This window comes from Panthera onca, chromosome D2, assembly GCF_046562875.1.
Source record: "Panthera onca isolate mPanOnc1 chromosome D2, mPanOnc1 haplotype 2, whole genome shotgun sequence".
Lineage (NCBI taxonomy): Eukaryota > Metazoa > Chordata > Mammalia > Carnivora > Felidae > Panthera > Panthera onca.
In genome coordinates, this window is record NC_138349.1 from 8,213,839 (window position 1) to 8,237,506 (window position 23,668).

Below are 23,668 nucleotides of genomic sequence, written 5' to 3' on the forward strand. Positions count from 1 at the left end.
CTTTTTAAGCATTTATAAAAAATATGCAACAGTAGGGATTTCTTCTTTTTTTAAACCCGTGGCTCACGGCCTATCCTAAGTGGCTGGCTCGTTCGCCATCCCAGCCAGAAAGGATGATAGATACTCAATGTTTAGGTCACTCGAAGAAACACACCCTTGGAGCCCTGTTCCCTTTAGTCTAACTGGGTCCCCGGCCAATAGCCCACTTGGGTCGTCCCGCGACCTCGCTCTTCCGTGGTTGCCTGCTGCCAGTGGGATTAGGCTAAACTTTTCTTTCCATCTACAGATTGGCGGGGGCCAGGGGTGGATTTTATTTCTAGTTTCAGATTCACATTTAGCCATTATTTCTAGAATGGACCCAAGGTAGAGGGTTTAAAAATACTGGAATTGCAGGTAGAATCAAATCAGTCACGTTTAAGTTTCCAGAGAAAGATGTAAATGGTAAGTAAGCCCATCTCTCCCCTTCTGGAAGAGAACAGAGGAATAGTGGAAAGTGGATAGGCGGGTGCTTGCGGCCAGAAGGGCCAGCCAGGCGTCCTGTCGCAAGTTTCTCTGTGTAAGAGATAATGACAGTTTAAAAAAGTGAAGCGTTTCTAGGCCAAATTGGCCTACTTAATTAAAAAGCAGAATTTTCTTCATTTAATCTGACGCTAAAGTGGAAAAGACCATTCTTTTCACTGCCTCTCACATTAGCCTCCTGCCTCTTCATCTGCAAGAGGTTGGTGGAGTTTGCCTCATCATTTGGAGACAGCCTCCGTTACATGTGCAGAATGGCTGGAAGGTGCTGGCCCCTCGGACGTAGTTCACTCAGGGGACACTTGGAGGGTAGGGTCACACAGCATCTGTCAAGGACTTTACCACGTGTCTGTTTTGGGTTTCGTTCTGTATGTAGTGTTAATGCAGGGTGCAGCAACGACCCCCACAGGGATGCTTGGTTTTCCTGTTTTATGATGACGAGTCAAACAGGAAGGAGAGCTCCGCTAGGAGTGAGAACTTGATTTTGACCCAAGCACCATGAGCCTGAGAACCTGGGGCATTGTGTTCATCTGCTTATATAAATTGGTTTTTTAAAGTTTATTTATTTTGAGAGAGAGAGAGAGAGAGAGAGAGTGAGCGAGTGCGTGTGTGAGAGAGAGGCAGGAAGAGAGGGAGAAAGAGAATCCCAAGGAGGTTCTTTGTGCTGTCAGCATAGAGCCCAACACGGGGCTCGAACTCATGAGGCGTGAGATTGTGACCTGAGTGGAGATCAAGAGTCAGACACTTAACCCACGGGGCCACCAGGCCCCCCTAAACTGATTTTTAAACAGCCCACTAGTGTGGGTCAATAATTAATCTATTTAGGACGATGCCCTAGGAAGGGAAGGAATGAAACACTTAATGAAATGCATCCATTTACATGCAGTTGATCATTAGGACAGAGTAATGAGCGATGCTAAGCCTTGGGGCAGGAATGCTGGTTTCATGGATCTTACTCCCGGCAAAGTGGGTGGTAGGATGTGTGAGCGGTGAGTGGCAAACCAGGGTCGCCTTGTAGAGTCATAGCTCTGGGGGACCAGATAGTCTGAATCGGAACCCCAGCTCTGCCACTCACTGGCTGTGTGGCTTTGAGCAGGTTACTTGACCTCTCTGTGTCTCATTTCCTTATCGGTGAAATGGGGGAAAATAGTCCTATCTCTAGGGTTGTGAGAATAACTTAATATATGTAACGTATTTAAACAGGGCTGGATAAATACAAAATATTATGGAATTATTAGCTATTATTGTTAGGTCACAGTAGTAGCAAATATTGACAACAGCCAGATTGAGCACTCATTTACTCCCTGAACAGGTATTGAACAACTTAGATATGCAAGATGCGGTGCATACGTTAGAGAACAAAGTCCTTCTTGTCTGCCTTCGTGGAGTCTCTGTCCAGTGCAAGGGCCGGGGACAGCCCTCAATTAAGTGACCAAAGCGTTAACTGAGCACGTACTCAGGCTGGGCTACCTGTTAAGCCCTTTTCAGGCATTGCCTCATTCGAGCTTGGCAAGTAGGTGCGTGGGCTCAGTGGGGCTGCATTACTGGGTTCACCGTCAACTGGTTAGTAGTGTGGCCAGGCTGGATTTGAGCCCCTGTTGGTTTGAGGAATCAGGCTTTCTTCCCTATCATAGGCTGGTCCTTGGGATGCAGATTTAACTTGGAGACGGCAGTGAGCACGCAGGAGGTTTACGGGGCCCGTTGTGGGACAAGCCGGTGGGGGGGGGTGGGGAGGCGGCGGTGGGGGGAGACAGGCAGAGCGGAGGCTGGGGCCATGATGCAGTCGCACAGAGGTCTCCCCGACCCCACCACGAGCTCCGTGGCTTGGACGGCCCTTCAGAGTTGTCCCCAGCGAGGCCTCTCCCGGCCACCAGCCGCTGTCCCCTGTCCGTGCTGGGGAAGCGTAACCATGGGTGGGGCGGGGCCTTTCCTGGACCGGACTGGGCTGTGAGCCATCAGCAGGGTGACTGCCCACTTTTGCAAAGCTCTGGAAGCAGTAAGTTCCCCTGTCTTTGATGGGTGCCTTCAGGGCATGGACCCCACGCCAGAGAGATTAAGATGCCGATCCCAGGGCGACATCGAGCTCAGATTAGCAGGTAGCTGCGCCGACCGCCACTGCGGGATTGCCAGCACCCTCTGACTTGAGACGAGGCTTTCTCTCGCCGCTCCGATGTCCCGCAAACAGTTCCACTTCCCTGGGTCCCTGGGAGCGCTGACTTAGTGCCACAGACACGTCCTCGGGCAGGAGAGGGGAGCTGGCGCTTCGGCGTCACGTGTGGTATTTTCTCTGTAACACATCTGCACGGGGATTGAAAAGCAGGCTGTCGCCCAGCGCTGATGGCTCAGTTATTAACGTCGATTATCTTAAGGGGAAATGAGGACTCCCCTGTGGGCAAGAGATGGGACTGGGGGTGGTGGGGGGAGGCCGTCGGAGCGGAGAGGTCGTGACAGCGGCCTCAGAGCCGCAGATCGATGGTATGCCCTCTTCCTCCCTCCGGCCCGCACTCTTGCCTTTGTCTTTGAGACCCTGGGGGACGAAGAAATCAGCGGGAGTCTCGAGGAGGATTGTAGTGCAGTGTCTCTCAGTGGCCTGTTAATTTCCTGGCGGATTCAGGCATTTCGCTTCTCAGAACCTGTCTGTGGGGTGTTACGGCCTGCCTTTCGTGAGCCCTAAATGTGGCGTGGGCTCACTTTCATAGGGCTGAACTGTGAGCCACCCGAGGCCAAGGGGGTTGGCCGGGGCTGTCACGGTCGGGAGGGAGGGCCGGCCGGGCCCAGGCCAGGACAGCTCAGGCCTTTGTGAAGGTGCTCTGAAGGCCGTTCGGGACTGACCGCCTGGCGAAGGCCCCCGTCTTGTTACCGGTGAGAGAAAAACCATCGTGCTGAAAATTCCTTGTGTGTTTGACACTGTTTATGTTTTTGGGAAATGTTTACAGAGGCGTGGGCAGCCCTGCGTGCTCCCACACGGGTTGTTTGCAGAGGGCGAGAGACACCGGGGAGAAGGGCCCCGTTGTAGCCAGTCCACAGAGGCTGCGAGGCGAGACGTGTGCCCACATCAGGCCAGGATGGATGGGGGTGGGGTGGTGGCGAGTCCCCTCTGGACCGTCAGGTCAGTCCGGGGACCTCGGATTAGTGAGGCTGGCGAGTTGAAGCGGGGAGGGCGTGTCACACACGGGCCAGCCCTGGGGGGCGGTGGCCACGCCCTGCGGTGGGGGTCCCCCAGCCTGGGATTCAGGCCTGGCTTCGCTACTGCTTTAATCAGGGGCAGCCCAGCGACCCGCTGCGCGTTCTTTTCTTTCCTGCCAGCAGATACCCACGATCAGGGTCACTGGCAAACTGTGTCCAAGTGCTTTGTCAACCATGCTGGGCTCTTAGATGAAAGGCACGTTTGGTATTGCCTCTGCGAGGTCCTGCTTTTTGTTCCGTGAGCATTTACCACGGACCCAGGACTGGCTGCTCTGGACCCAGAACCCTACTCGTGCCCGAGGGGAAGAGAAGACCGGCCCAAATGACCTCAGTGAACTGGAGATTTTGCATCCATGTGGACACGTTCAGGCCCAAACGTGGATGTTCTCCTCTGGCAGAAAATGAGCCTCATCCATGTCACCCATGTGTACGGCCCTAAGGTGACTCTCGACATTTTCTCCAAACGAACTGGCCCGGCCAGTCCTGCTTCATTGTTCCTCGAGGTGAGAAATGCACAGCCCATGATCCGGCGAGACGGAAGGACCTGCTTCCCAGCCACATCAAATGGCCTTTATTTCCTTGTAGGAAAAATACGCATGATGATTATTGACGGCACAGTATCGGAGGTCAGGAAGTTATCGATCAGTGATTTGAATCTGGACGCCAGCAGATGGAGAACAGTGACGGGGTTCTCGGTTTTTCATTTTCGTCATCCCCCTCTGGGTGGCTGCAGGCCCGGGGTGGGGGTTGGGTGAAGCAGAAGACCAGAGTGTCATGTGCCCACCTCCCGGGGGGGTCCTGGTGGAGGAAATGGGACGTTCACCTGCGGGTCCCTGAGAAGCCGGCTGGCGGGCACTCTGGGAACGCAGCGAAATTGGGGCCGGCACGGCCTGCAGGCGGTGAGCCAGCCCAGGAGCCGGCAGCCCCCCCCGGCCGCCCACCATCCCAGCAGCCGCCCCCGGTCTCTTCCCAGAGCCCAGCCCTCTGAGACGGCCGAAGCGTGACGCTTTGACGGGGACCGACAGCACGGCTCAGGCTCTCGAGACCGAGCCGATGAAGTGTCGCGTGCCTCGGGGGCCCGGGGATGTCCGTGACTTCTGACGTGAGCCTCTCTGGGAACGGACGGGTTAAAAGCAGCAGGGACGTTCTGGGGGCGACGAAAACCTTCTGGAAGTGGATGGTGGCAGCATGGGCGCAGCGTCGTGTATGTGCCAAGAACTACTGCATTGTTAGGACGTGGATTGCGTCTCCATTTACGAAGGGTGGTGAGCACCAGACCCACCAAGGCCAAGCAGCCGATGACCGTCGGCTTATGCAAGTGGCGAAAGATCACTCCGTGCGCTCTGAAATTGTTGTTGTTAATGTTTGTTTATTTCGAGAGAGAGCGTGCGTGCACGCAGAAGCGCGGTGGAGGGGCAGAGACAGGGGCCGTCAGCCCAGAGCCTGACTCGGGGTTCGATCTCCCAAACCGTGAGCTCATGACCTGCGCTGAAATCAAGGGTCGGACGCTCAACTGACCGAGCCGCCCGGGCGCCCCGAGCTCTGACATCGTAACGAACACCTGAACGCCTGTTTGTCGTTGCTGCCGAACGGTGCCCAAGGCGACGCTCCGTAAACTCGCTTTTCCCGATGGTCACAGCGATGCTCATCTTTGTCCTGAGTGTGTGTTGGGTGCTGTGTTACACGTCACAATTGCTTTTCTGTTTCCAGGAGCTTGAGTAGTTCTGTAACAGAATTGACTCCTGCTTTGCAGTCACTGGGCACCTAAAACAACACAAACGTCAAAAAGGACCGCAGAACCCATCGGCTCCGATGGCTGGCCCTCCCCCCGCCCCGGTTGATTGGCTTCTAAACTCGGGCCATGGGCCGAGGCCTGTGGGATCAGGGGGCTCTGTCTGGGCCCAGGCAGACCTGGGTTCGTTTGGGCCCCAGCCGCAAAGGCCCTGGGGCCGTGTGACCTCTCCGGAGGCCAGCCTTCTCCTCGTAAGACAGGGTGACGACGCTCTGCCCGTGGCTCAGGCGGGGAGGGGGGGCTCGGGGGGACAGGTTGTGAACGCGGGATGAGAAAACGTGTGCAGTGCGTGGCACAGGGCCTGCTGAGGGCAGCCGCGTCAGGGATGGAAGCCGTGACGACCGTGGGAGCTGACGCCCACAGCACCCGCGAGCCCGGCCTGTGGGAGCGGCCCACGGAGTAGTGGCTGCCCCTGTTTTTGTGCCAATCCATCCACCCACCTCTGCTCAGTGTCGTTGAAGGAATCCAGCATCGGCCTGGGCGTAACCGTCCCGGTTTTCCATGGCCTTGGTGGCCATTCCTCTGTCCCCACGAGAGGGAGAGATGTAGTCCCTTCCAGAGGCACTAGGTTCGGGGAGCCACCCCCCACGCATACATTCTCTCCCACTCCCCCTCGCGGCCGTGCTGGGTCCCGGGACCCCCGCACCACACAGGCAGGAGCCGAGCGCACTTCCAGGAGAGCCGGCCCCCCGTCACGGGGCCGCCCCAGCAGCCTTCTAAAATAACCATAGCACAGAAGGCCTGGAATGTATTTGGACTTATATTTGGAATTGCTGTTGGAAACGGTCCTGGCCAAATGTAACACCCATCTGTTTGGGATGGTTTAAGAGTAAGAAAATTAGATGGTTCAGCAGAAGGGGGCTTGGCGGCCCCTACAATGCAAGGGGGCTGGCTGGGTGTCGGGGCAGCTGGCTCTCAGCCAGGGAGCCCTCAGCCCCGCCAGCCGTGACTGTTCCTGCTGCTGGGGCCACTCGCTTCCTGCTGGGCTGCCCCAGCTGGAGACCTCCCCCTTGTCTCAAGCTGGTTCCTGAACCTTTTACCCCCTGGGCAGTCTTCCCTCCAGGAGCGTAGTTCAGGTTTCCTTCCCGCTCTGGACGGCCTTTCAGCCATTGAAGCTGTTGTCCTTCCTGCTAAGTCTTGCTTCTTCAGATGGAACAGCTCCTTCCCCCTCACCGTTTGGCACCCAGCCCTGAAAGCAAGCATCCTTTGGGATCCCAACTGGCCAGGGTGGTGCAGAGTGACACCCTCCCACATTTTTAATGCCATACCTTTATTAATGCATCCTATGGTTTGCATCAGTGTCCATGCAATTCTGTGATGATTCATTATGAGTTTATGTCAGCTAAACCTATTGTGTGTTTACCCTGTTGGCCTCTCTCCCCTGCTTCATCATTGTACAGTTGTTTTAAAAAATGTTTTTCATGTTTATTTATTTTTGAGAGAGAGAGAGGGAGACAGAGAGACAGAGCACTAGCAGGGGAGGGGCCGAGAGAGAGGAAGACAGAGAATCTGAAACAGGCTGCAGGCTCTGAGCTGTCAGCGCAGAGCCCAATGCAGGGCTTGAACTCGGGAATGGTGAGGTCATGACCTAGGCGGAAGTCGGTCGAGTCACTGACTTAGCCACCCAGGTGCCCCTTGTACAGTTGATTTTAAAGACCAAAACGTGGATGTTTCGGTTTATCTATTGTTACATGAGAATGTCCGCTCCAGCCCTTGGATACTTAGTCTTGCTACATTTGCTGCCCTTCTCAACATTTTCTGAATGGCTTTAACCCATCCAAGTGGCTTTCACTCGTGCATGGTCACTGCCTGGCCCTTTTCCCCCAGAGAGTAGCTGTGGGGGAAATCATAGCATTGATTATTGCTGACATTCTTAGGAAGCACGAGCCTGATTCTTCGGGGGATCCAGATAGGGCTCCCTGAAAGTTAGAGCTCATGCTTTTCCTTTGCCTTCTTGCTTACATCTCTGTAGGGAAGCGAACCGTGTGGCTCTCATGCATCTGTACACTCAGGACTCTCCCGCAGTCTCAGGGTAGGAGAGAGGTGTAGGCAGAAAACTCCTCAGTCTTCCTGGGAACTGGGGGGTAGAACCTGCATGCGTCTCCTGGGGCTGTTGCATGCGTCTCCTGGGGCTGTTGCAACAAATTACCGCAAACCTGGGGGCTTAATGCGATGCAAATTTATCCTCTGGCAGTTCAGAAGGCTAGAAGTCTACATTCCTGGATGCCACCAGGGTGGGTTCCTTCTGGGAGTTCTGAGGGAGGGGCTGTTCCAGGCCTGTGTCCAGCTGCTGCTGGTGGTTGACAGCTCTTGCTGGTCCCTGGCTTGCGGCAGTATCCCTCCAGCCTCCCCCCGTGTCTTCACGTGGCCTTCTCCCCCCGTGTCTCTGTCGCCTTTGTAAGGACACCAGTCATTGGATTTACAACCCACCCTCCATCCAGGATGCTCTCATCTCAAGATCTTCATTCGACATAATTTCATCTGCAAAGACCCTGTTTCCAAATAAGATCCCATTCATAGGTGCTGGGGACACATTTTGGGAGGATCTGTAGAATCCAGACAGGAGAGGTGGCCATTCACTGTGATGAGTAAAGTCTCTGCTCAGCTGTTTGTGACAAAGTGGAGTGTGAGAGACGTATTGTTACTCGTACGCCTCCCGGCAAGCGTGTGGGCTCGAGGGGATCCCAGAGCCCCCGGGCACATTCGGTGGGCAGGTCCAGGTTCCCGGGGGGACTGAGGGGCCAGAGACATCCCCTCTAGAGACTCTGCTGAGGAAGTGGGCCCGGCCAGGCTGTGAACTTGAGTCACAGAAGATGGGGTCCTGAGTTCATTTCACCTCCCCTCAAACAGATGAAGATCAGTCGTCCTCTCCTCCCTCACCGTCCCCTGCCCCCCGCCCCGTAGCAGGGCTGGGCTGGCCTGATTGGCACCTCGGACAGGTCCCAGTTTATGCCCTGGGATTACTTCTTGATCTCTAAAGAGTTGTTGTGGAATCAGCAGATTCTTCATGAAGTTACTTTGTGTTTAAAATTGAGCCAGGTGTAGGGACTCTTGTTTTACTTATTTATTTTTAATGGTTTTGTTTGTTTGTTTGAAGGAGAGAGAGAGAGAGAGAGACAGATCATGAGTGGGGGAGGAGCAGAGACAGAGGGAGACACAGAATTCAAAGCGGGCTCCAGGCTCTGAGCTGCCAGCACAGAGCCCAGTGCGGGGCTTGAACTCACGAACCGTGAGATCATGACCTGAGCCGAAGTCGGACGCTCAACCCGACGGAGCCCCCGAGGCGCCCCTGGACTCTTGTTTTATTTATGAGCCAAAGTGTCTATAAGGAATGGTACTACCACAAACTCAATTCTCAGTATGGAAAGCTTGACCCAGTGGTTGGGTTTGTAGACAGTAATTTATGTGATAGAATTCCAGCTCCACCAAAGGACTTGGATAGTCCTGTAGGAGTCCATGGTAGGAACTCTGGAATTCGGATTTCCCATTATATACAGATTTTGATGAGAGTCTGAAAGGCGTCTGTTACTTTTCACGGATGTGGTTTCTTGGGCTGGGCCGTGATACGGCAGGACCGATAAGTGTGTGAGCCAGGAAGGACACCCCCACCAGACCCATTGCCACAGGGAACGCGTTGGCACGTACAGGTCGACTGCTCTTTGAGGTCCACGCAAATCCGATGTAGACACTTACCCATCAGCCTCTAGGTTATACTACGACTGGCCTGCAGGGACGGGTGCCGCGACCAACAGCTGCTGTTGGGGACGCTGTGACCGGCAGATGGAGTGTCATCCTGGGAAATGTGCTCAGGTGGGCACAGATCTGGGGGACAATGTACTCACTAGTCCCTGAGCATCTCTAATGACTCGTCTGGAAACAGGGCCTTCTGGAGAGTTGGAGCGAGCAGGCCAAGGTCTACAAAACTCTCCCTTTCCAGAGTGTGTGTAGACGCCAGGCAATCGGTGGGCAGATCCCAGTCATCTCAGGACTTCTCAGAGGTGTCCTCTGTGGACACTGGCTGTGGATGAATTCTAACGGGCCCTGTCGCGGGCACCATGCCCAGTGCCCGAGGAGAGCTGGTCCCCAAGAAGCCATGCTCCTGCGGTCAACACATGTGCATCCAACCTTGACTGCAGTTAGAGGGGAGGGGTGCCGGGGGGGGGGGAGCGTTTGCGGCTGGCCCCTGCAACGGGGGCCCTGTGGTTTCCGCCCCGGCGGGCGTGGTTGAGTGTGGGTGTCAGGGGCGCGGCGCGGGGTGGGGGTGTGCGTTGGCAGGACACGTGTCCTTGTCAGATTCACTGAGTCGCCCTCACCCTTGCTGGAATGAGGGAAGCCACGTCAGAGAGGTTGGAGGGTGGAAAGTAAGGCGTTAACGGGAGAGAGAACGTGAGTCCGTGGAGCCAGGGGGCCGACCCGTGTCAGCCCCGCTTCCCCACAGGCGGGGTGGGGGGGGCGGTGTGCGAGTGAAGGGTGAAGCAGGGAGGTCGCTTGGGGGGTGGGCGTTGGAAAGGCACCAGGCAGGAATGAAGAAGGGATCTCCGAAACACAAAAGAAGATGAAGACTTTGCAAGCGGAAAGCAGGAAAAGGTGTGGGAACTCACAGCTCAGAAGTTGCGGCAAAGAAAAAAGTTCCTGGGTGGCAGTGGGATGACGTTTATGTTAGGGTGCAGTCCCCCGTCGCCCCTGCGCTCGTAGGTGCTCAGAGCCCCCCACCCCCCAACCGGGAGGTGGGCGGTGTGCCGCGACGACAGGCACGTGATCTGATTCCACCGGATCTGATCTGGTACCATCCATGGTTGTGAAAATAGAAAATATGCCCCTACCTGCTTCAGTGGGCACAGAAAATTTCTGGAAGGCTCTTTCAGCCCCTGATAAGAGAGGTCACCTCTGGGGAGCAGGACTCACAGGTTGGACTCCCGGAGAAACTGGGCAGGAGGGCTTGAGTGAGAGCCGTGTTCATGATACTGTTGTCATAATTCACCCTTTCTTATTGTTGGTCTGTCTCATTTAAGAAAACAAGTAGCCCTTGCTTAACAAAATCTATCTGTAATGCTGAGAGTCTGGTAAAATATATTCACAGAGGATTTATTGAAAGGAAGAAAGACAGAAAGAGGAAGGAAGGGAGGGAGGGAAGGAAGGAAGGAAGAGTGAGGGGAAGGAAGGAAGAAGGGAGGGAGGGAAGAAAGCGGAAGGAAGGAAGGAAGGAAGGAAGGAAGGAAGGAAGGAGGGAAGAAAGGATAGAGGGCAGGAGGGAAGGAAGGAAGGAAGAGAGGGGAAGGAAGGAGGGAGGGAAGAAAGGAAAGGGAGGGAGGGAAGAAAGTGGAAGGAAAGAGGGAGGGAGGGAAGAAAGGAAGGAAGGAAGAAGGAAGGAAAGAGGGAGGGAGGAAGAGAGAGAAAGGAAGGAGCACGCAAACCCTTATCCTGGAGCTTGGTCAAGGCTGGTAAGGCAGGTTTCACTCAGGACCCACTCCAGTGGGTGTCAGGACACTGCGTGGGGTTTTGTGTAGGGCACAAAGACTGGCCTCAATTCCAGATCCAGCAAGGAAAAGTGGGGACTCACAGCCAAGGAGTAGTGGGGGTCCGTGGGTTGGAAATTACTAAGAGGACACACCGGGCTAAGGTCGGTCTGGGTTCTGGCTAAATCGACCTAGCAGGATTCCTGCTGAAGGCACAATGGGGCGATGAGACATCCCCTGGGAGATGGTGGGGGACCAGGAGCCCGTCAAATATTGAGGGTGATCAGATATCGCAGGGCGGGGGGATTCTGGCTGAACCGACCTGGCAGGATTCCTGCGCACTTGGGCAGTGCAGAGGTGGACGTGGAAGTCTACAAGCTGAGGCCCAGTTGGGAAGGTTTAGGGGAGCCCGGGGAAATTGGGTCCAGGAGTGACACCGTCAGTTCTCGAAGGAAAACATGGCCACATACATGCGGTGGGGTCTGTGTGAACAGGTTTACAGGGTGACTGCACGCAGATGTAGGGGTGTTTTTATGTTGTGTTAAAAAATAGGTCCGTACCAATCTAGAAAGATACGTTTCATAATTTGTTGTTGTTGTTGTTTTTTAATGTTTGGAACGTCTGTGGAATGGGCCAGGAATCTCATGAGAAACTATCAGATTGTAGGAGCAACAGCTGTTCTGGTTATTGTTGCCTCTGATGGAGGAGAGAGAAACCGGAAGGAGCATAACATTTTCGTGGCCCGTCTTTGCTGTCGTACAGTTTTCACAATCTGGTGTTTCTAAGCTCACCGTTCCAGTGAAAATAGCTGCGTGCTGAAGTGGCTGGATAGGATTTAAGAAGTACCGGTGGTTGATCAGGGGGCCAGTGTAGACATGTCCGAATCCAGGAGAGCGTGGGTGGCCCGGTGAGGGGTGGGGAGGTGTGGGAGGAAGCAGGGAGGGGGCTCATCTGCAGGGGAACCAAGAGAAATGGCAGGGTCCTAATGAACGAGACGAGGTAACATCATTGCATGTCGATTTCCGTCGTCACCCACGTCGCGTGATTTCACGGTCCCGGGTGGTAAAAGTCTCCGTTTATTTTATTCACAGGTTGTACTCCGACTATCTCTACTTTGCAAGTTCGAATAAATCTGCTGATGACTTCCACGAGAAAGTGACCGAAGCTGTGCAGCTGTTTGAGAATTGCATGCTCGATTATTCCCTGCGTGCCTGCGTCTACAACAACACCCTCAACAATGCCATGCCTGTGCGTATCCCGGAAGCCGGCCCCCTTACAGAGCAGGCCACTTGGTGGTTATTATGCAGGTGGCATGGTGGATGGGATTTTAGCATATAAACGCAGAGAAGCATTTTAATGTGCAAACGCCTCTCCCCATGCCTCTGAGCAGTGGTGGCTAGTGCACAAACAAATACGCACGGACATAAAAATTGTATAGAAAGGCTGGGCCCTTTCGGCTGGCACCAGGCTCTCTTCCCTGCTCATCTCCCCATTGCAATGCTCTCTCCTCCCCCTGCAGAGAATGAGGGCACATTTAGGGAGACTGCCATTCAGTGAGGCTCCAAAAACCCACCCTGCAATTAGGATTGGCAGACGCGGGGACCCAGCTCTCGAATCGTCTTAAGCATCGTTCCCTGATCGATGGCGGATTGTTTTGGTGGTTTAACGAATCACCCACCGGTGACTTTCAGTGTTCCTGCGACAGGGCCTAAATGGGAAACTATCTCCCGTTGATCTCTCTTTTGCTTTTCTCTTACTTGCCTTCAGGAATGTGGCTGTACATTTCTTGCCTTTTTTTCTCTTTATGCAGAAGAAGCTGTTGGTGGTGAATTCAGCACCCTTCAGCTGGGGGTGGTTTTCTACCGCAGAGCACCCTGGGTTGCCTGCCTTTTCAGCAGATTGGTGCTGCCGGAGAGCCTAACACAGTGAAGCTGGTGCTGCCCCTGTCCCGGGGCGTGGTTCACCGCTGCTCTGCGGAGCGCAGCATGTGGGACGGCACAGACCGATGTGCTCGAGGTGGAGGCTGGGAACCCCCTGGGCGTGGGGTGCTCAGGGTCAAGAGGTTTCCCTCCCTCTTCCTTGTTCTCAAGGCCGTCGTATCTGGAACGCAGGGTCCTGGTTCCGGCAGGATGCGCAGAGGCAGCAGGTTGGATTGAGGCTGGAGTTTTCAGTGTGTCAGAGAAGATGCGGACAGGGGCACAGATAAACCTAGAATCTGCCCAGCGGCACAGGGTGGGGGAATGGCCTTTGCAGCCAGACAGAGGTGTGGGTTCGCTTCCCAGCTGGGGCGTTTACTAAGCTGTGTGACTCTGGACAGTCGTTTTAGCTTCTCTGAGACGCCGTTGCTTCGTCCTCAAATCAGGTAATAAGACTGCCGTTCCAGGCTGTTGTAAGGGTCAGAGTGATAGTCCCTTCGTGCGTAGGGGAGAAATGAAGAACCCTTGTCCTGCAGCCATCTTAGAGTTGCCGGTCCGGGCCCTGCGAATTAGACCGACAAAAGACAAATTAACAAGAGGGAGAAAAACCACAAGTTTATTAACAGGTGTGTTGCACCCGTGCGTGATGAGTAGCTCAGAGGGACGGTTAGAACTCAGGCTTGTGTAACGTCCCGACAGGAGAAAAGGACATTTGTAGAGAGGTGACCGGACAAAGCAAGAGGACTTTGAGTTTCTAGGGCAGCAAATCGTGGGAAGGCAGGTAAACGTATGGGGGAGCTAATGGCTGATAAGGGCTAGTTTCATCGAGGTTTGTTACGTCACATCCTCTGATGCTGTCTTAAGGCTGATAAAGGTCTAGGGTTGTCTCCAGTGATTAATTTGGTCCGTCCTGGTGGAGAGGGGAGGAAGGGCACCCTGACAAATTTATGTACGGCTTGGAGGCAGATAGGGTGAGGGCGGAGAGCTTTTCTTATGTTTGTGTTTCTTCTCAGTTGCCTTGGGCTCAAAATAATCCTTATGCCAAAGTGGTATATTTCGGGGCAGCGTGTTCTGCCTCCCTGCACATGCATTCGTCATTTGACCGTGTCTGTGCATGGGAGGGCAGCCGTGACAGGACAGGCCTGGTCCTCGTGCCCCCGGGCTGTCCCAGTCCTGGCAGGGAGAGTGACCTAGCGGCTGGGGCAGGAGCCCTGGCTCCCAGCAGAGGCCACCTGAACACGAGGCACCAGGGGAACGTCTAGGAAAGGCAGTGTTTGTGCCGAGGCCTGAAGGATGACGGGCTGGGGACGTGGAGGTGGTGATCTGTCCAGGTGCAGGGAGCAGCTCGGGCAGAGGCCGAAGAGTTAAGCACGGAGAGCGTTTGCTACAGCTGGGCACAGCACATGGTTGCGTGGTGGTGGGGCGACGGTAAGAGGTGGGTGTGAGCCTTGGAAGTCTGGCCTGACACGGGTCCCCAGGGAGGGTTTAATAGTGGTAGCAAATCTGTGTTTCAGAAAGATGCCTGATGTGTGGTGCCCAGGGCTGGCGGGGTGTCTCCCAGAGACGGGGAGGCCAGGGTGGGGGTGGGATGGGGTTTCTGTAAGAGAACTGGGGGCTGAGTCAGGGTAGGAGACGGTGGAAGTTTCTAGAAACAATTAGGAGGACTAGAAAAAGGACGTGGACAGGGGTTGGACTGGATCGGATCAAGCGGTGGGATGATGGGGAAGCCACGTGTTTGCTGGCCGGCAGGCTGAGTGCAGCATTTGCTTCAAAATGGCTCTGGTTCTTAGCTGTTGCTTTTTAGTATGATTGTTCATGACCGTGAGGGTCATCTGTGCAGGGCCTGCAGGAGAGAAGAGCCACTACCTGGAGATGTTTCTTGAAACTTCCTAGGTGTGGCGTGGTTTGGGGACTGGCCTCATTCACAGCTGAGACTTGATTCGTCTCCAAGGGCATACAGTGGGTGCCGACTCTGTGCTCAGCACCGTGCTCAGTGCTGGAAGAAGCACGGCCCTGGGGTGACCTGGAAGGGAGAGGGAGGGGGCGGGAGGCAGAACAGGGAGAGTTGAGGTGATGCGTCCAGCTGGTGTGGTTCAGAGAAGGTGCTGGAACCGTCCTCTTCCAGGCCATGTTACTACTGAGTTCTCTCTTCAAGAGGTTATGTGGCAGGTGCTCCGAAAGGGAGGGATAGGCGAGGGCTTTGCTTCGGGGCCCTTCTACAAGGGAGCGCCCCAAGCTGGCTGGATTTGGAAAAGGGCAGGGCGAGGCAGGGCCGGGCAGAGCTCCTGACTGTGAGGCTTATTTCAGTGGCATTTCAGTGGCTTCACGTCGTGTTTCTGTCCCAGGAGAGTGAGTGTCTGATGTACACGTGCAGTCTGAGCCCGGGGCCCGCTGCACCGCCCGGAGCTCGCCGGGCCAGCGCCTCGGCACAGTCAGGGCCACGGGGACAGAGCTGGCCGGATGCAGGTTTTACCTGCCTTTGAATAGGTTTCTAGGAGGCGAGATTTCCACAGCCACTGTGTCCCACAGACAAGACCCCTCCGCTGCCCTGTTGGCCTCCAGCTGGGAACCCTGAAACATGATAGACACCGGGTGATCAGTACACAGGAGTCGTCATGGGCCTCCACTTTGGGGTGTGCTGGAAATTCTTCCTGATCACAAGCCTTTGCCAGTGAGGGAGGGACGATGGGATCCGAGCTTTGTTCGCCGCTGATTCTGCGCCAGGCACAGTCTTGAGCTCTTCATGTTCTGTCGTCCGTGCTGCCCTGAATCCCATGCCCATTTTACAGATGAGGACACTGAGGCTCACAGACATGGACTCTCACATCCAGAGACATAGAGTGGGTAACAGGCCTAGGGTTCATCCCGGGTCCTGTGGCCTTTTGGACTCATGGCATTCCCTCCTTTCCCTGGCTAGCTCCTAAGAGCACAGGTTTGAACTGGCTTTTTCACTCGATCTCATGTTCTGCTGAGGATGGCGAGGTGGTGGCTGAGCCGACACCTTAGGTCAGAGAGAGGTGTCCGGGGGCAGGATCGGTCGACAGGACGGGGTGGGGGGCGTCACAGACGGCAGACTGGCCGTGACCCTTCAGCCCCTTGCTCACCGGGAAGAGCCAGGCAGCGAGGAGCAGTTGGAAACCCTCCTCTTGGGTGCGAACCTTCAATTCTGGGGTGAAGGACGCAAATCTCCCTCCAGCTGTGAGTCCCAGCTCAGCCACAGCGCAGGGAGGGAGAGCTTTTTCAAACATCGGCGGACCCTGGTGCCACCCTTCCTGAGACATCCCCTGCCTTCCAGCAGCACTGGAGTGCACCAGCCGGCCCCCGCCTCCTTCTCCACCTCCTCCCAGCCACCTCCTCTCTGTCACTGCTCTCTGCAGCCGCACTCTCTCCTGTTAGAGGACCTAACAGCCTCTGGCCTCGGATCGGGGGTTCGCGAAGCAGGGTTCCGGCAGCGTCAGCATCCGCGGGGATCTTGTCAGCAGTGGGACCCTCAGGCTCAGCCCTGGCCCACAGAAGACAGCAGCTGGGGGGGTGGGCCCATCAGTCTGTCTAGCACCTTCCAGGCGGATTGGAGAGACCGGTTCCAGCCCCTTTCCCTGGAACGTGCTTCCCCTGGGTTTCTTATCCTGTGGGTCTTACTGACCTCCGTTTTCTCTCTCCACCCCAGTTGTTTCCCTGCAGCATGGATCACAACTGGTGGCTGCAGGTTGTTTCTTCAGCAGCTCGGCTCTGTGTCCCCCACGAGGTTCCAGGCTCCGTGAGGCCGGGGGCCACGTCTCTTACATAGCCACACGTCTCCATTGCCTAGGGGGGTACCTGCATGTAGCATGCACTCGGCTGTTTGCAGAATGAATGAATGAATGAATGAATGGGGAGTTGTTGAGACTAGCGGATACCGGGTAGGCTGTGTAGGGTGTTTCACCTAAACCCCTAATCGGGAACCGAGAGGCTCGGCATGGAGCCTGTCTGGAAGGAGCCCCGCACCCACCCCTCCCGGGCTCTTTCCCTGTGTGGCAGGAAAAGCCCCGGTGGCGGGGACCCGGTGTCAGCTCCGGGTGCCGCTGGGTGCCCCCCCAGCTGACCCCGGGCAGGCCCCCACCCCTCCCTGGGCTTCCATTTTTCCAGCAAGAGTTGGCCGCGGCAGATAACCTCAAAGGCTTCTCTCAGCTCTGCTGTCTTGTAATTTTACATCTATCAGACACTTCCCCTAAATGCCGTTTTTATCTTCGCGCCGTTTGGATCCTCCGGCCTCTGCCGGGAAAGGTGAAGAAACACCGCTCCAAGTGGGCCCGTCTTGGGTTTGTGTCGATGGCGCACGGTTGTGGTAACGATGCTGCGTGCACCGGGAGGCGTCACTCAGGGTGACCGGAGCTTTCCTGGAGTGGTGAGGGGGGAGGGAGGGAGGGAGGGAGGGGGAGGAAGAAGGGGGACCAGGGCTGGCCAGAAGGGGAGGTGTTCAGGGGAGCCTCCTCGCCTCCTGTGGCCTGCAGAGCCCCGCGGGGTTTGTTCCCTGCCCTGCCGCCGCCCCCCCCCCCCCCCCCACCCCGCCAGGACCGTCCCTGCCCGCGAAGGAAGGCCTTGCTGCAGGAGGCTTCAGCCCGCGGGTCTTTGTGCTGGGGGGCTCTGCCCACGGAGGGAGCCGACAGGCTTTCGGAGAAATAGTCTGTCACCTGTGGCCAGGTCAGGAATGCGTTCCGGCTGCTGTATCATCCCCCCCCCCCCCGCCCCATCCCCACCACAAACACCAGCTTCTGTCCTTCTAGAAAGTTCTCAAGCTGCACAGGCAGGTTCTCCGGAAGATCACCCTCGTGAGGCTGGCCCTCCCTGGGAGGGCCCGGCCAGCGAGCCCGACAGAGACTTGACCTGCTCTGTGAGGCCCATGACTCCAGAAGGCACGCTCGTTACGGTCTGCTTGTGTTAGGGGTGCCGCACGCGTGATTTCTGAGGCTGGCACGTACTCGTTCTCTCTCCGGCTTTGGTCCAGCTCGGGGGGTCTTCTTTAGGGGCCGGCGCGTGAGGCAGCAACAACCCCGGGGGGACAGGAGGCAGCTAATGAATTCTGGAGACCGCTTATCACTTCTCACTATTTATCTTCCTCCGCATCCTCCTGCCTGATTAGAACAAGAAGGAAGCGGGAAAAGACTAGCGAGAGATGAGACTAGTCGGCTTCTGTACGTATTTTGTCAAACGTTTCACCGCCCTGCCACCACCGTGTCCGGCACGTCGCCCGAGGAGCACCGGAGCCCGGCAGGCTGGAGGAGCCCCGGGTCGGGCTGGGAGGGAGAGAGGGACCCTGAAGGGAGAGCGTCTGTCTACGCAGCTGAGCGGTTGAGGCTGGGAGGGGGCGCCTGGGGGCCGAGCGCAAGCCAGACCAAGGGCTCCCCACGCTCGGACGGCAGGCAGGCTAGGAGTGGGGCCTGAGGGGCCAGGCCAGCAGGTGGGGCAGCTCGCACTGGTGACGGGCCAGGGGTGGGTGCTCGGGAGACCAGACGGGAGCACCGGTTAGGAGGCTGTGACAACTGGGCCTGACCGGAGGGGCTGGCGTGGAGCTAGGCAGAGGCAGCAGGTGGAAACGTGGGAAGGTCGCAGAGGCAGAGCGGCAGACCGGAAATGGGGCTGGGTCCCCAGGACTTGGGGGAGGGCGGGGGGCCCAGGAGAAAGGGGCTGCGGGCGGAAGGGGACAGCTCTGGTGTTTTCCTGAAGCTTTGAAGAGCTGAGCAGCAGCTGTGAAGTCAGAGGGAACGTCCCACGGCCACTCTCGTTTCTGACATGTTTGTAAGGCAGGGGGTCCCCCAAACCACTTTGGGGTTCAGTAGCTCCCCGGAAGGAATCGCAGGACTCACTGAAGACCGTGCTTCCAGCAGAGAAGGGACACCCACTGAACCGCCCCCCCCTCCCCCCCCCACTCCCACCCAGGGAAGGAGCACATGTGGCCACACACAGCATTGCCATCCGGGGACGCCCACCTGAGCCTGTGGTGCCCGGAGTATTTACTGGGACTCAGTCACATGCCATCCGCCTGGCTGGCCTTTACCGTCCAGTCCCTGCTGCAGGCCAGACCGATCCCCTGTCAGTCAGTCTCACTGTTTACTCTCCGGTGGCCAGATGCCCCAGGCCAGCCAAGCCACTTATCAGGCAGATCATCCCAGGTGGCCTAGAGGTCACCTCCCAGGAGCCGAGGCCAGAGGCCAGACTTCCTTTGGGTAAGGTGAATTCACCGCGCAAGCTTGCAGCCTGGCGTGAGAGAAGGCGCGGGAGGACGTCACCCCGGGCGTGGAGGTGGGAAGGAGTGGCTGTGCGTGACACTGCTTTCTTTGGATGTACACACGGCCCCCTGGTCACGGACGCCCAGGTGGCACCAGGCACGGGGCGGTTCACTCACCTGGCTTGTTTCTGAGGTGTTGAACGTGGTTTTCATGGCTGTCGTGTGCTGGGTGTAGGAGCAGAAACAGCCAGGGTATCGTGCAAAGAACGTTTGCGCTGTTCACGGGTACAGCCTTGACCTCTTCCTTCACCTGAGTCTCTACTGGAACGTGTTGCGGAGCCACCTCCAGGGTTGTCGTGAGAATTAACTGTGACCTTAAGTAGGAATCTTCTGTGTGAGGAGCTCAGAACCCTTCCTGAAGACTCAGGAAAGCATGGCGTTTAAAATCTATCCTTTGGGGGCGCCTGGGTGGCTCAGTCCGTGAAGCGTCTGACTTCAGCCTCAGGTCATGATCTTGTGGTTCGTGAGTTCGAGCCCGCATCGGGCTCTGTGCTGACAGCTTGGAGCCTGGAGGCTGCTTCAGATTGTGTCTCCCTCTCTCTCTGCCCCTCCCCTGCTTGCACTCTGTCCCTGTCTCTCCAAAATGAATAAATGTTTAAAAAAATTAAAAAACAGGGGCGCCTGGGTGGCTCAGTCGGTTGAGCGTCTGACTTTGGCTCGGGTCATGATCTCACGGGTGGTGGGTTCGAGCCCCGTGTTGGGCTCCATGCCGACAGCTTGGAGCCTGGAGCCTGCTTCAGATTCCGTGTCTCCCCCCCCCCCCCCCCCCCCGTCCCTCCCCTGCTCACATTCTGTCTCTCAAAAACAAATAAACATTAAAAAAAATAAAATCCATCCTTTGAAGGCAGTTGTTTGCTCGGGCAACTCTTTTGGTGCTGGTTTGTACTCAGGCCTCGTACGTTTGGAAAAGCGTTAGGGAAATTACTCCTGAAGTGATGCCCGCCTTCTGCCTTGGTTCTAGGTGAGGCTCCAGGTCGGTCTGTATGCTGTGTACCTTCTGGACTGGCTCACCGTGTTTAATAAAGAACAGTTCCTCGTCCTTCGCCTGGAAGACCACGCCTCCAACGTCAAGTACACCATGCACAGGGTCTTCCAGTTCCTCAACCTCGGTATGAATGTCACGCTGGTGGCCCGGGAGCAGGCATGAGCTCCGTGGACACTGGCTGTCCGCGGTGCTCGCTGAGTCGCAGACAGACTCTGCGCACCGGGCGGGGCCGGGCCGGGCCGGGCGGCTGGTTCGGTACGTGCTTTTCAGGCGCGGGGCCTGGTGCCGGGGTGGGGGAAGGGGGTCCCTCATCTGGGAGGTTCCAGCCCAGCAGAGGAAGAGAAGAGGAGGAAGCCACCGATAGCCGAGGCACTGGCAGAGTGACAGTTGATTCGTATACGTGCCTCCGGGGTCCCAGGAGGAATGGTGGAAGGGGTCATGGAAGGAGTGGTCTGCGAGCTGAGTCTTTGGGCTGGGCGACATGTCAGAGCATGGCTAGAACGGTCTTGCAGAGGCCACAGGCTCGGAGGAGGGAGTGGACGGGTCATGGCATGCTCTCAGGTTTTGGGGGGCCCCTGGAGTCAGGGCCACGTGGCCACCTTCCTCTAGGAGAGTCCACTGCCAGTGGCCAGGGTGATGGCTTGTAGGGGTGGGTCTCTGGGCACAGAGGGCTGCCCACGTGGATGGGCACCCAAAGACTGCCAGAGCTCAAGCACTCCCGCAGCCCCATCTAATGATCTGGCCCGGGAATTCTGTTGATGGCATATTCCTTAAAATCTGTTTACCCTCCACTGGCCTCAGAATCCTTTCGTCATAGTGGTAGGAGGGAGTGTGATTGCTTTTTCCTCTGAAGGCCTAGAACCATTTTCCTTGGAGTGGGTCCCTAGTAGACTCTGCTGTGTTGGTGAGCTTGACTTTAGTCTCTGAGATGGACAGTGAGGCCAGTTCTGTTCCTTTTGCGCACACCCCAGCAACACCGGAATATGGTTTTTCTGTGTAAGGGCTCAGGACTTTGGCCCGATCCCGAGGGCCTGGCACAAAGTGGCCTGAGTGGTGATCCGGTCGGTTAAGCCAGTGAGGGACTAATGGTCCAGGGGGCTGGGGATAGAGGTGGCTGGCTTGTTCCCGGGCCTCTCCCCACTGATCTTGGTGCAGGTGGAGGTTCAGCTTATAGGGTCTCTGGGCACAGGTGGCCTTCCTGCCCCACCACCCCCACGGCCACGATACGGCACAACACACAGGGTGAAATATGGCCCAGCCACAGGCCCTTTGCATCAGCAGCCTGAAGCAGAAATGACACTGGCAGGACTCCAGCAGGCTGGTTAGTAGGAAAATCTAAGCACATGGACTGTGCCTGGCAGCTCGCACAGTTATCCACGGACAGGCTGACGGCCACGGGAGCCAGCCCTTTGTGGGTATTTGGCACTGAGACCGGGAGGAGGTGAGGCTCAGGGGAGGCTGCCTCCCAGAGCCGCAGCTGCACTTCTGCGGGCAGGTGTCCAGCCCCAGGCCGGACAGCACCTGCTCCTTGGCGATGGCACGCTGCCACTTTCCGTCCTCAGCAACTCCAGGACCAGGACGGGTCTGGCCAGAGGACCGAGCACTCTTGAGGGGAGGGGAACTCCTGGCCCAACACGAAGCACGGCTGGGAGTTTTGCGAAGCTCCTTCCTGCCGCGCCTCCTGCTTCACAGTCTTTTCTTTGTGTTCCAGGACCCCTAGGTGAGAAACAAGAGACCCTGATGACAAAGAGCCCCGCGTCCAACGCGCGACGTCCCGAGGACCGGAACCTGGGCCCCATGTGGCCGGTCACCCAAAAGATCCTGCAGGACTTCTACGGGCCCTTCAACGCCAGGCTGGCTCAGATGCTCGCCGACGAGGCGTTCGCCTGGAAGAAGACCTGAGGGTCGGGGTCCCCCTGCGGTTTCCACTGTTACCGTGATTTAAAAATCTCTCTTTGGGGGGCGGGGCCCTCTTCCTCAACAGCCTGGAGAAAACCCCAAGATGATTCTTCTTCCCCTCCCTAGGCACCTGTTTAGTATAACCGTTTGTGGTGTGAAACAACCTGGCAACTGACCCTTCACGGGGCTCCGCCATCCCGGGCCATTGGAAACTCCACTTGGGAACCGTTCCCTCCTGCGGCACAGTGGCCGGGCCGCGGGGTCCAGGCGGGGGTGGGGGTGGGGGGGCGGGGGGCACCAGGCGGGGTGTGGGGGGGCGGGAAGGAAGCGCGGCTGGGGGCTGACAGTGTGGGATCCGAGTGAGCGCACTGGAGGTCACGTCGCCACGCCAGAGGTCACGTCGCCACGCCGGAGGTCGCGCCATCACGCTAGAGGTCACGCCACGACACTGTCCGAGTTAACACTTCCGTTCGGTCCTGAAACACCGGTCGGGCCAATACCTTCATTTGGGCAGAGCGAGGAGACAGACGCTTTCCTTTTTTCTCTTTCACTCCGAGGTCCGCCCTTTCTTCTCTTCAGATCTGAACCTTGTTAACTTCACTTTTACGAAAGAGAACAAAAAGCCCGAGCACATTCATCTCGGACCCCTCCCGTCCTGTCCTGGTGTTACTTACGTTTAACCAGAACACGAATGTTTCAGACGAACCATTCCTGCATTTCACCAGCCGTAGCTCCTTTTCTGCCACTTTTGAGGGCTTCTCGAGAGCTCATGTAACCTCTTCCCAGAACCTGGGGCAAGTTTGTAATCGGGATACAAACTCAGCTTATAATTAGAAGGGAAATTTCTGCTTTAATGCCACACTGAGCAACTTCAAGGAACTGAACTCTCCGTGGGAAATCTAGGTGTCCTGGACCCTCCTCACGCACACGAGGTCGTCAGACCCGGAGGGTGTGTGAACTTCTAGCTGTGGCCACAGACAGGCCCCGTCGCTCTGCCCGCCCCCTCGAAGCAGCTCCTTGCCCACATTCTCCGCCCCGTGTGGCCAGAGGCCCTCCCTGTTTCCGCAAACTACAAGACACGTGTGTCCCGAGGCAGAAACCGCGAGCCACACGTGGGTGTGCTGCGATTCTTCATGGGACCTTCCGGGCCGCTCGACCGCCTGGCCCACCAACGGATGGCCTCACGGTCTCGTCGTTTCTCGGAGGTGATGGCGAGAGACTGAAGAGGGGGCTGGAGCCCCGGGTGCGAACTCGGGGAAGCTTCGCACCGGAGTGTTTGCAAGGTGAACCAGAACCTTCCGGGCAGGGTCCCCTACACCAGAGTCAGGAAGCGCAAACGTGCAGGTGTCCGGCCGTCACGCGCAGACGTGAGGATTTGCTCAGCTCTCCAGCCCCGGAGCCGTCACCTCTCTGCCATCAGAGGTGGGAGGCACAGCCCTCCGGGAGGTGCGGGGAGGGCCTTCCGTCCGCATGGCACGGCCGAGCTGTTTCTGCTGCTGAAGACCCGCTTTCTGGGACAGCAACCCCCCCGCCCGCATCTCTCGCGGCCGGCAGGGAGTCTGGCCGGAGCACAAGGGAGCTGCGGGGAGATCTCACTTTCAGCGTGTGTGTGTGTATTTATTCGCAGTGGGGGGTGTTGTGTGCGCGTGCGTG

At 56.9% G+C, this 23,668-nt stretch overlaps 1 protein-coding gene across 7 annotated transcripts in view; it reads left to right on the forward strand.

The window, feature by feature from the left end:
* CHST15 (carbohydrate sulfotransferase 15) overlaps positions 1-22,287 on the forward strand; it is a 79,385-nt gene extending 57,098 nt beyond the window's left edge. For all 7 annotated transcript variants that reach the window (XM_078434927.2, XM_078434929.2, XM_078434932.2 and 4 more), the window contains exons 6-8: positions 12,042-12,198; positions 20,093-20,240; positions 21,828-22,287. In XM_078434927.2, coding sequence (XP_078291053.1) covers positions 12,042-12,198; positions 20,093-20,240; positions 21,828-22,018 — 496 coding nt within the window. In that variant the 3' untranslated portion in view covers positions 22,019-22,287. The remainder of the gene's footprint in view (positions 1-12,041; positions 12,199-20,092; positions 20,241-21,827) is intronic.
* Positions 22,288-23,668: the final 1,381 nt, after the last annotated feature.